At 39.1% G+C, this 12578-nt stretch overlaps 2 protein-coding genes across 3 annotated transcripts in view; one reads left to right on the top strand and one right to left on the bottom strand.

Moving 5' to 3' along the window:
* Positions 1-2502: 2502 nt before the first annotated feature.
* Positions 2503-6629, top strand: lhfpl5b (LHFPL tetraspan subfamily member 5b). The gene is made up of 3 exons (XM_032520299.1): positions 2503-3201; positions 5192-5431; positions 6098-6629. Exons 1-3 carry the CDS (start codon positions 2793-2795, stop codon positions 6106-6108), a joined length of 660 nt encoding a protein of 219 aa, XP_032376190.1. The 5' UTR covers positions 2503-2792; the 3' UTR covers positions 6109-6629.
* The window catches only part of srpk1a (SRSF protein kinase 1a), a 17789-nt gene continuing 11528 nt past the window's right edge, over positions 6318-12578 (bottom strand). Inside the window, exons 13-16 of one of the 2 annotated variants that reach the window (XM_032520295.1) lie at positions 10825-10932; positions 10586-10655; positions 9432-9524; positions 6318-7661 (exon numbers count right to left, since the gene is read on the bottom strand). In XM_032520295.1, coding sequence (XP_032376186.1) covers positions 7477-7661; positions 9432-9524; positions 10586-10655; positions 10825-10932 — 456 coding nt within the window. In that variant the 3' untranslated portion in view covers positions 6318-7476. Of the gene's footprint in view, positions 7662-7960; positions 8054-9431; positions 9525-10585; positions 10656-10824; positions 10933-12578 lie in introns of both variants that reach the window. The other variant, XM_032520296.1, reaches the window with a different exon arrangement.

The raw sequence follows: 12578 nt of genomic DNA, 5'->3' as shown, positions 1-12578 counted from the left end.
TGATGAAATTGGATTTGCAGCCAGCTATCACCAAGTACAAACAGAGTGCTCATTAAACATGGGACAAAAAAGAAAAGTTTAAAAAAGATCTGTGTTAAACTGAGCTAAAACATTATTGAGTGACAGATGGTGGAATGACAACAAAGCCAATGCAAACTAAATTTCCTTCTCAGTAAAGTGAAAGAGAAATGCTACTTTCATTCATATTCACGTAATGGTGGCACCTTTAAAATCAAACCTATGAGCAATGAGGCGAGAAAAGGGTTACAACCTTTGTCCTCCTGCTAATGTCAGATCCTATCTGTGACGGGACATAAAGGTTGTGAAATTGAAATGGGTTTAGAGAGCTTTAATTTTCACCTTTGCAATTCATCCAGCCCATCAACCATCAACATAGACATCACAAATCATCTTCATTTAGAAGCTATAACACAGCATCTCTGCTTTGGCCAAAAACATATGGACACAGATTTATATTTTAGTTCATAACCAGGAGCTCTGAGTGCAAAATAAGTGGATTTTTGATTATTTTGACTTCATCATAGCCTGGAACAAGGTTTTATGTCAGAAAACAAATAAAGACTAATAAAAAGGTTAATCCTCCTTAAGGTGTAAAGTATTGTGTGTTTGTGTGTGCATGAAGCCTTGATGCACACACTGTCTTCTGCCATGTTTCCACCAAGATGTTGCTTGCACCACATCTCCTCTTCAAGGTGTCTCTGAAGAAACAGCAGGCTTGATGAAATCGTGATGCGACAGTCAGAGGCTGTCAACTGTATCAGGGATTATGCCTCATTAGAGCAGCTCCCCCACATTTTCCCTCCACAGGCTGAGTTTGATTAGACTTTTTATCTAAGCTTTGACGTCTCCTCTCCATCTCCCCCTCCTCTCTCTCTGTCTTTCAGGCGGAGCTCGTGCTTCCCTCTCTGTAACCCCCCACCAGCAGCTGATTGTCCCTCCTGAGCTGCAGGGATCTGTCAGGGAGCCCGTGGCGACGCAGGACAAATGCTCATCCCTGAATACTTTGTCTTCACATGGAACAGTGTCATGTAGAAGGCCCTCAAGCTCCTTGTCATGAACACCGACTGGAGGGTAAAGAGTACAGATGGTGTGTGGCATGCCCTGTCCGGCTGCCCCGTTAGCCTCGGGCAAGACTTGTCATCCCAAACTGAACATGGCACATAACAAGAAAAAGATTAGAAAGTGGGGCTGCAGCACATGAGAGTTACAGTTTTTAATCTAAAAAAAACTCATTATTTCATAATGTTTATGTATATATATTGATTTATGTAATTTATATAAATCCATCCTATTATTGTGTTATTGAAACTAACTGTATTGTGTTCTGTTCAAATTTGGACAAATTGTATGTTGATGCTTTTGGCAACATTGTTATTATTAACTTTATTAACCTGAATGCCAATGAAGCCCATTTGAATTGAATTGCGAGAGAGAGACAGAGAGAGAGAGAGAGAGAGAGAGAGAGAGAGAGAGCGCCTTGGTATGAATTATCACAGACCATCTGGCTTTGTGCTGTTTGATTGAAAGCTTCCACATGTGTCAGGTTTTCACATCTGTGCCATTTCTAAGCAGACTTCACGTTGTTGAATTCCCAACACTTTACGCAACAACAATCATTTTAATCAATCAAAATATATTTCCTTATTGTGTTCATGTCAATGGCAGTACGTTTTCAGATAAGCAGCAATCCAATAAAAAGACTCAGCTGGCGTAATATTAAATCTGACATCTGCAAACCTTTATTTTAATCCTCCCTGTGTCAACGGTAAACCTCAGCAAACTGTCAGGCAGAATCCACTAAATATCACGTTATGACATTTAAAACATTGGACTAAAAAGGAGTTTTACTAAACTTGTACAAGTTCTTAATTAAAACAACAACAAAATCTAGTAAAATTAAAGTTAGGATATGAAAAATGACCACTGAACAATAAAGCTTACACGTCGGTTGTTTTGTTGGTGATGATCAGATAGTTTGAACCAAAAGTAACTTTCTGTTTCCATTTACTTTTAGAGCAAACACAAGCGTTACAGGTTAGCTAGGATATGTGTTCCAAGAAAGATGTACTTTCACATTTAGTTGTATGATAATAGACGTTTATTGTTTAGATTCTACATATGTACGATTTTTATGCCTCCTAGTTCCTTAGACATTTCAATGGTTATCTTTTTTTGTTTTTTGTTTCTTTATTGAATATTTTGAAGAGACAGACATTCAGCAGGCCATGGAAATTATTAAACAATTTAAGATCCCAGTGTGTAAAAAATTATCAGATAAAATCAAGTCAATTAAATTTACTATCAAAAATAAGGTACCTAAACATAATAAACCAACAATAACATTACTAAAGTTAATGTAGCTAGCTACCTTAATCAGGAGTTACAGAAAATAACTCTTTATAATATAACAATGTGTGTTGACATGTTTTCTCAGTCATAAGGGTTAAATGCAGCCATGTAACTGAATTCAATCAGAAAAACAATGTTAAGGTTTGGGAAGGACGTAGAGAATGGTTATCTTATTTGTTGTTTCTTATTCTTTCAAACCCTGACGTCAGAGCAACGTCATTAGAGAGGTGAGGGTGCTGTCCAAGGTGCTGAATCCTGAGCCAGGTCCTTCAATGCAAAGCAGCCACAGATGCAACGGGTGTTAGTGTGATTGGGATGTGGCGAGTTTAAAGACTCAGGACATGTGGATTGAGTTTTGAAAAATGTTTAAATTTACTGAAGACGGATATAATTTGAGAAATACTTAAGAGAAGCTCGCTAAAATGGATCTGCTTCCAGCCCAGGAAGCTGCGAAAATCTACCACACCAACTATGTGAGAAACTCTCGAGCCATCGGCGTCATGTGGGCCGTGTTCACCATCTGCTTTGTCATCATCACCATGGTGGTCTTCATCCAGCCCTACTGGATCGGGGACAGCGTCAACACCCCGCAGGCCGGCTACTTCGGCCTCTTCAACTACTGCATCGGCAACGCGCTCACCTCGGAGCTCATCTGCAAGGGCAGCGTGTTCGACTTCAGCTCCATCCCTTCACCGGCCTTCAGGACCGCCATGTTCTTCGTGGGGACCTCCATGCTGCTGATTGTGGGCACTATGGTCTGCTTCAGCTTGTTCTTCTTCTGCAACGCCGGGAACGTCTACAAGATCTGTGCGTGGATGCAGCTGGCCTCAGGTCAGGAAGACGGTGCTCTTTACTTTACGTCTAGTCCACTGCATTTCAGAGGTTAACGTTGTACTTTTTACTTAACTACTTATGTCTGACAGTTATAATTCGGGTTACTGTTCAGATTAAGATTTCACATAAAAAAGATCAATTTATAAAATATGACGCATAGTTCTTGTTAAAAGTAACCTACTAAACAGCATATAAAGACGTTAAAACTAGCTTCAAGTGCAGTAGTAATTATAATATATAAGCTAATGTATATACTAATCTAATACAATGAAATAGTCCATTCCGCATCATGATTACTTTTACACATTTAATACCGAGTAGGCCTACAGTTTGCTAGTAATACTTACTGTATGTACCTTTTTTTGATGCAGAACCGTTACTTGTAATGGAGTATTTTAACATTGGGGAATCAATACTTCTCTTAAGTAGTAGTAATTAAAAAAAAACAGTAGCCAACATTACATTTTATCTTGTAGTACAACACTCATACTGAACTGACATGTAATACCATGTACTATGTCACCAAAACGTTTCCTGGGTTTAAAATGGAGGTTTGAAAAACAAAGGAGTCTGTTGCTTTGCATATTCAGAGTTAAGGTCAAAGGTCAAATGTCTGTGGAGAAACTCCATGTCCACCACTTATTCTACTTTTTAAAACATTGCAGTTGCTTTAGTGTCAGCATCTTATTATCCAAATAAAGACCACATTTATACAGTTTGTAAGGAAAGTACACATTCTACAATACCTTGTTTTTTTAGCACCTGAATATCTAACCTATGAAAAGGAGCAGAGAGTCTGGAGGATAAGTGAGACTCTCTTCTGAACTGCTCCCTCTAAACTGAGTGTGAGGTGATAAACTCATCTTCTCACCTCTCTGGTTTCAGGCGAGGAGTGTGTTTGTACTGAATGTGTTGTTCCTCACTGTGGAAGCCAATAAGGGATCCAGTTTCAGGCCAGACTCTGACACCTCTGATGGTGGATTGATTACATGTAACAAGATCCGTTGTTGTGTTGTTAACTGAAAACTAAACTCACACCTGAAACACACCAGGGCTCAGGAAACCAGCCACATATAGTATAAGTATTAAGAACAAAACATACTGAAAGAAACAAAAGTAAAAGTACTCTACCGCAGTAAAAGTTTGATTGCTATATTATATATTGCCTTTTAATACTGATACAACAAGCAGGCATTTACTTACAATCAGGAGATTTTTTTCTAATGGTTTCCAATATAGGGGTCAGGCTCATCCATGGGTTCACCAGATAAATCTGAGAGGTCATAAGATGATTAGTCTCACATTGCCATTGCCACATTGGTCCTTCCACACAACATTGCTGGATAGGAGAAAAACTCATATTTTATAAACTCTACATGTTTTGTGTGCAAAACTCTTAATTTTTAGAGTAATCTAATATTTTAGAGTAACTACTTGTAACTGAAGCTGTCAGATAATGGATTACTTACTGCATGTGTACAAGTAAATATACAATATTTCTCTCTGAAATGTAGTAGAGAAGAATAAAAAAGAAAATTAAAAATAAGAAAATTTATAAAGAAAAGACTCTGGTAAAGTACCTCAAATTTTTAACTTAAGAACAGTACTTGAGTAAATGCACTTATTTACTCCACCACTGTATTTAACTTGCCAGTTCCTTGAAATGCATACTTGATCTGCAAAATTCAGATTTTAATCTAACTTTGTACAGTAACTATAGCAAAAGCCCAGAGGACACTTTACCAGATAAAGAGCTTTTAACATTAAAGAACACCTAACAGTACATCATGCAAACAGCCCCACTGAGCATCCTTTGCTGCGGCACCATAAATACATAAAACCTTTGGCATTTTATGGGACTACATCATGCCTTAACCTGCACTGGGGGCTCAGAAGAAACTCTTTAATAATTATTTATTAAAGTAAGAGCACACAAGGGGTAATTATTGCAAGGCTTCACTATTTCGGTGTCTGTCTTCCCCCACAGCTGCGTTGATGGTGATGGGCTGCATGATCTACCCGGACGGCTGGGACTCTCCAGAGGTGAAAAGGATGTGTGGTCAAAAGACGGATAAGTACAGCCTGGGGAACTGTACGGTACGCTGGGCCTACATCCTGGCCATCATCAGCATCCTGGACGCCATCCTCCTGGCACTTTTGTCCTTCACCCTCGGCAACCGGCAGGACAAACTGCTGCCAGATGACTTCGAGGTGGAGGGAGGAGCAGGTAATGCAAAGAGATAAAGGATGTGGGTATGGACCACAGCAGAGAGGTAGCCAACTCCGCTCTTGAGCTTGGTTTGGGGAGTCTGAATGCTGGTTTTAGGTTTTTCCACAGAAGACATTTTGACTTGTCATAAAAGGAAGAACACAAGGAGGTTAGGTTCATTCAGCATAAGTTACCTTAGTGATAACCCGGTAACAAGTGATCCCACCCTGGGTTGTAGTACAGGCCTCAGCACCCTGAAAGTGAAGCTGCTAAATGGAATCCAGCCATAACCTATGCTTTTCCTACTTTGACACAAGTTTACTCTTTCCTTTTCACTTTTTACTTCACCGCTTGCACTGGAGATAACCTAATTATACATATAAAAATGTCCACTCTAAATTTATCTTATGTACAATTTAATCTTTAATGATTTAATTAAGTAATTAAGCTTGGGCACAAATAAAACCATTAGAACATTATGAAATGCAAAATAAGGATGATTTGTTTTTCCATAAATACCTACTGTATCATATTTGATACACATTTTCAACATAAAACACATTTTACCACAACTTTATCAATATAAGATAAATGACTAACTAGGCATTTGAGTTGCAACCCAACACACCCAGTGCCTTAAATCCATTTAAGGGATCTAATCGGAGCATTTTCCCTCTTTTACAGAAAACCCCTGATGAACATAGACCTTCAGGATCAGTGTGATGCAGATGCAGATTCAATGAACAAGCATCCTGAGATATGATGTAGTTTTGGTCAAACTACTCACCTGTCTTTTGGTTATTTGAAATGCAGCAGTTATTTACTGCTTTATAATCCTGACAAGAACTGCAGTTTCAAATATGTAAAAACCTAATAAAAAAGAGCTCAACACAATCACTTTGTATTGTATGAACATCTGTTTTTATTGTATGGTGTTGTACAGTTTTGTAAATCAACAACTTACACAAAGTCTATGTTCTTAAATCTGACACTGATGTAATTTTAGTTTTTACCTAGGCTCAATAGATACTTTACTTTGATAGGATCAATTTGGGACACCATTGCATAACATCAGATCTCACCTGTTCTATGGTAAAAACATTATTAAACAGGTGGCAATACATACAACTGAGCTTGAACACATCTTCCATACTCTTTATTAAAACACAGCTATCCAGCTAAATATTCTTAGCGAAGATATAAGATTTGTTAAAAACTGTACATAACTGTAATATACATAAAGGCAAACTCTTTGGTACAGATATATACAGTTTATTTTCACTTTTTTCTCCTTTAAAGTGGGCTTCTTAACATGTGGTCTTGCTGAAACCTTTAAAACACTATATTCCTGAATTGTTTTAGTTGTATGAGAATACCAGACTCCCATGAGAATGAAAGATCTCATTTATTATAATTAACTAACCACACTAGGTACCAGGTGACAACGGACTTGTTATGGCTAAATAATACGACCTAAATTATCAGACAGCGGATGTCTCAGTAAGAAACTGCTGTTAACATTACCAGAGTCAGTGTAAATATCAACCCAGTGTGCAACTTCCTAAGCCTACTTTACAAATACAAAATATACCTTACATTTGTAATACAAGATAAAATAATTCATTTAAAAAAAACAGCACTAATGAAAATGCACAAGAGAAGAAGTGATAGCGAATCCTTCTAAAGGGCACAAAATGACCAAGAAAGGCTACATATCCTTAATTTGTTTGGGTTTTAGTGCAGGAGTGTAACAAACAAGGAAGAGTCACTAGCAGTACAAGAACAGGTTTTCTTAGTTTGGTGGGTGAATGGGGCCCAGCAGGTTCGAGCCAACATGACCACAAAGTAATGTAATCCATTGGATTCCTAACGTCATCACACAGAGAAAAACCAACAAATACAAAGCAAATATACACAGAAGCATTAGTTCAATAAGAAGAACACAAGAAACAAAAAAATAAGAGAAATAAATATTCATCTGATATGCCCAAACTGGAAAGTGATCTGTTGCAGTCTCTGGAGAGAGTGGCAAGGAAGGGAGGTGCAAAGGTTGTAAGTCTCCACTAGAGGGTGAGCCATGGGTGACGCAAGCACTCTGCGGCTGTGGCTCTCTTCTCTGGGACTAACTCCAGCATGGGAAGCAGGAAGTCAGTGAAGCACTCCGCTTCTTCACGGGGCCACTCGTACTTGTCAATCAGCACCTCAAGCAGGCCCCATGGCTTCAGCTTGGTGATGTGTTTTAAATCTCCTACAGACAATCAGACAGGGCTGCATCAGAGAGCCATGAAGGAATTCAGCACAACAATTTCCCCTGTGTAAATTCACTTCTACAAATATATAAAGATGGTATACATTACATTTCTTACTTTATTTCGTCACTGTATTTTCAAAACAGTTATTGTAGTATTATCTAATACTGGAAATGTTTTAACAATAAAAGTTTAAGTCAAAACATTTTAATTTCACATAACACAACAGAGGAGTGAAAATATAAGCGGTCTTGGGCAGAAAACCTCTAATCCTGACACTGATGCTGCTTTGTTTTACCTTTCTTGGTGAAAAAATCCTTGGAATATTTGCCAGTCATTATGAGTTTGCGTGGGACACTCCCCAGCAGCTCAATGATCAGCGCTATATGGTCTACATGGCAGACAACAACAAGAGGAGAGGAACAAGACAAGCAAACAGATTGGTCAGACAGTGTCCCGGACACAGGCCCACTCTGGGTGGGTGGGTGGAAGGCTGAGCGAGGTCAGGCTGACCACACACACACACACACACACACACACACACACACACACACACACACACACACACACACACACACACACACACACACACACACACACACACACACACACACACACACACACACACACACACACACACACACACACACACACACCAGATTATTTAAGAGGTCGGGGTGCACAGACCTACAGTTAGAAATCTGGTTATGAAACATGGCCACCAGACACATGAGCTGTAAGGTTCTTAAACTTAACTTTTTTTTTCAGCCTTGTCACAGTGTCGTTGACCTTTTTATATAAAAAGGTCCTCACTTAATTTGATCCAATTAGACATGTGTGTAAGGTTGGCATAGTTAGGAACTGGGAATTAGGAAGTGAAGTTATGGCCAAAAAATATGTTTTGACCTTTGACCTCCATAATCTCAACAGTTCATCCTTGAGTCCAAGTGCACGTTCGTGCCAATTTGAAGAAATTCCCTCCAGAGGCTCCTGAGATATCATGTTCACAATGGGAATGCAGACAGACTAACATCCCCAAAACATAATGCATCCAGCCACAGGTGGGTGTCGCTGATTCAGAGACATAATAAAATAGATTAATCACTGCACCAAATCATTAAAAAGGGGACCTTATCAAGACTGTTCTTTAGTGAAGGCAACAGAGAGGTTTTCCAAGCATAGAGATGAGGATTGAGGTTCAAGCTCTCAAACAAGCATCTGTCCTGCAGTAGTGCTCTTGGACATGACTGACTGCCTGACAGAGGCATCTGGAGAACAAAGGTTCTCAAACTATTTTCCAGTCAGGGATCCCTTACAGATTATAGATATTTCTAAGATTCTTTTATCATTTTTAGAGTAGTGTAAATGCTTCTACTTGTTGAAGCTAACTTCTATACATTTTATACTCTGAAACTCATGTACACTTCAGGACTGCAAGTTAAATGCCTTTGACTACCCCATGGAAGAAAAAAAGTCATGAGAACACCCCCTACAAGAATCAATACAGTATCAAGTATCCAACCAAGGCCATAATTGAGTAGGAACTGATTGTACCTGTGCCAGGCAATCTTTGGCAGAACTACTGACACTTTAATGTCTGATGACCACTGTTCAAAGAAACAGATTTATAGGTCTGCATTCATTATTTTGCCCACTGGCCTGCACATACCAAAAACTTTGGTAGATATGAGTGTGCTGACAGAAACCTTGCCCATTTGCCTCCCATCCACCGTTTTCCAGAGTGAGCCACAGACAGAGGGGTAGCATACCTCTCTTGGTGAAGTATTCCTGTGAGTATTTCCCACTCAGAGCATAGTGGCGAGGGATTTTACCAAGCAACTCAATCATGAGAGCAAGATGGTCTGGAAATGAGGCACATCAGAGGAGGAGAGATTGAAAGTCAGAGGGTAACAGTTTGGAAAGGGAAGGAGATGGAAAATGGGAGAGGGGATAGGAGAGAGATGGCAAACATGTCATGTGGAACAATGTATTAGGAACAATGGATGATGACAGCCTTGTTTGACACAAAGCATATGTATGAGAAACCTTTATTTTTTTCATATCAAAAGCTACAAACATTTGAACCGATGTAGGCCCCTTTCTACGTTCATATCAGAAAACAAACCAAGATTGAATCAGCCATCAAAAACACATGCACTTGTGCAGCAAATTCTGATACAGGATAAGTGATTAATAAAAGACACAACAGAGCAAACTGTGGAAGAATAAAAGCCTCATGACCAGTAAACTGAAGGTTGAATCTTAGCACATGCCTGACATGCCACAATCAATCAAGTCAGAGCAGAAATCTCAAGCTAAGAAGCAAACCAACATTAGCATAACGGAAGCATAAGGATGAGAACAATGAAATATGGAATGGAGAGTGGGTGAGGAAGAGATGAAGAATAAATGAGCAAGGGAATAAAAGATGGCCCCGTCTCCAGTACAGCAAAAGTATGGTTTGAGGTGTTAGAGGAAATAAACACAGGAATGTTGGTACTCATCATCACATGACTCACATCTAAATTTCTTCTAAATATGAGACCTTTGGAAATTACTGTAATAGAGTACCTCATTTACTGTAAATGTTAACACTGTGGAAACTTAAGAAAAGTTCACTGCAACATGTGCAAACTGCACAATAACTTGGAGTAAATGTCACAACTTGTCATGCTTACTGTGAAACTATTAGATATGTAAATATATCTAAATAACTCATAATGGCAACACAACACCGATGAGGCACGATTACGCAAGAAAAACACTACAAGGCTTTTCACAGTAGAAATAACTGTTAAACGTTATCTGCAAGGCTGAATGACTTACCAGTTAAGCATACATTTCAAAAATACTAATAAATGAATCAATTAGGATGAATGGTGTATAACTGGGGAAAAAGAGGAAAAGAAAGTTGCAGCAATACCTTCATCCCTGGAATAATCTTCCCCAGAATGTGGTTCAAATAAGTAGTCCCCTGTGGCGAGCTCAAAGGCCTGAGGAGACAAAATAATCGTCATAAACACAGGAAAGATACTGTATAAAGGGATATATTTACTCCCTTGCATCACCTGCTACACTCTCACAACACTTCAAGAGAGACTAGGATTTTGTTCTTAGGTTTGATATAGTGCAATAGTTTATTGTCAGTACAATCTCTCTCACCATGCAGGCTGTGCTCCATACATCGGCCGGCGTGCTGTATCCAGCACCAATGAGCACCTCTAAGGACCTGTACTGTCGTGTCTGGATGTCTTCTGTAAAGTGCTTGTGCTTAGAGGAAGAGACACAAAAAAGAAAATCCTAAAAAAGGGTTCCAAAATATGTAAGAGTGGCAGCCAACAACTGTATCCAACTTCATCTCCAATTTAGTTTCAAATTGAACAAAGAAAGATTTAAAGCTTTAGTGCATCACATTTTCATATTAATGAATAGGGCTGCACACTTAATCGAATTTTAATCACGATCATGATTTTGGCTTCCCACAATCAAATGTGCGTGATCAAGCAATTTTTTAAATGAGTCATTTCATAGAACGCTCCAGGTTATTTTACAAAGCCAATCTACCGCTTTGTAAACCCCTGTCTGATCATGTGCCAGTCAGAGTAGTTCCCTGCACCACGCAGCTTAGTTTCTAGATGTAGACAGTCAAGGGACAGAGCAACGTGAGGAAAATTCAACAGATAGTCGGTTATACGTCGGTCACAAGGTTTACCAGTTTACGCAACATTTTGTCCCGTCTGTGTTGTTTTTAAGACAACAGCATTGACCAGTGCTAGTTGGTGCTAGTTAGTGCCTGTTAACTCACAAGGCTCTAGGGAGCGAGTAATATTTTTCCTGTAGGTCGCACCGGTGCACCCAACGTCCTCGCATCCGCTGCAATGTTGTTTATATGGATATGGTTTAATTTTGCAATACATGACCTATTTCTTCTGTAAAGTTTTGTTATTAAAACAGCTGTATATTGTTAAGCATGAGGGGCAAACCTGTATTTGTACCAGTGTCTCCACTGGTAACTGCTATCGAGGCCGCCACTGCGGAAAACACAGAAGAAGTTATTGAATGCAACTAACTTCAGTTTGTAGAGTAATAGCGTGTGTGACGGAGCTGCTGGATCTGCAAGAGATGTGACCCAAGGCCAGAATATCATAGTTCATAAAAATGCAATGCAGTGACAATACAGACATTTCATACACACGACGTGTGTAACTCCGCTGACTTGCCATTTGACCCGTGCTCGACCTATTCATGAGTCAGCCGTCACTCTGTGAGTAGCATATACGTCCATTGCACTCCCTCTCTCTCCATATCTCTTTTAATCAGTTATTGTTGAAAACAAGTGAAGGAGCTTTCTCAGAGATACATTAAAAAAAATATATATCCTACGCTATTTATTTCAGATAGCTAATTTTCATTTACATGTGTTGCAGCTGTATGTCTATACAACATACAACTTCAACATAAGAAAAATGTAGCATAATATGGATGTGAAAGCAGTTATAAACAGCCTACGTGACAATAAAATTAATTTTGGTTAAAATCAACAAATAGTCGTAATATTTAATCGTGATCACAATATTGACCAAAATAATCGCGATTATCATTTTGGCCATAATTTTGCAGCCCTATTAATTAACGTCCTTCAAATTCAAACCATTGCCAAATGAGTTGCTACAAGTCAATTAAGATGTTTAGCTCAACACAACTCTCCCTGTATTTCACAGTATGGCTATGTTCAGAAAATGGTGTCATCCGGCACCTTTCGCACATAGAAAATCGAGCAGCCATAATGACTTCTTCTGAAGAGTCCATGTTTTTTTAAATCCTCCGTGTTACAAACAACTGTGTGAAGGAGGGGTGGGTGGGTGGGTGGGTGTGGTGTGCGATCACGGAAGGCCAGTATCATGTGTACGCGCCAA

This window comes from Etheostoma spectabile, chromosome 7, assembly GCF_008692095.1.
Source record: "Etheostoma spectabile isolate EspeVRDwgs_2016 chromosome 7, UIUC_Espe_1.0, whole genome shotgun sequence".
Taxonomy (NCBI): domain Eukaryota; kingdom Metazoa; phylum Chordata; class Actinopteri; order Perciformes; family Percidae; genus Etheostoma; species Etheostoma spectabile.
The sequence above is the reverse complement of the archived record's forward strand: the minus strand, read 5'-3'. Positions and strand labels throughout refer to the sequence as shown.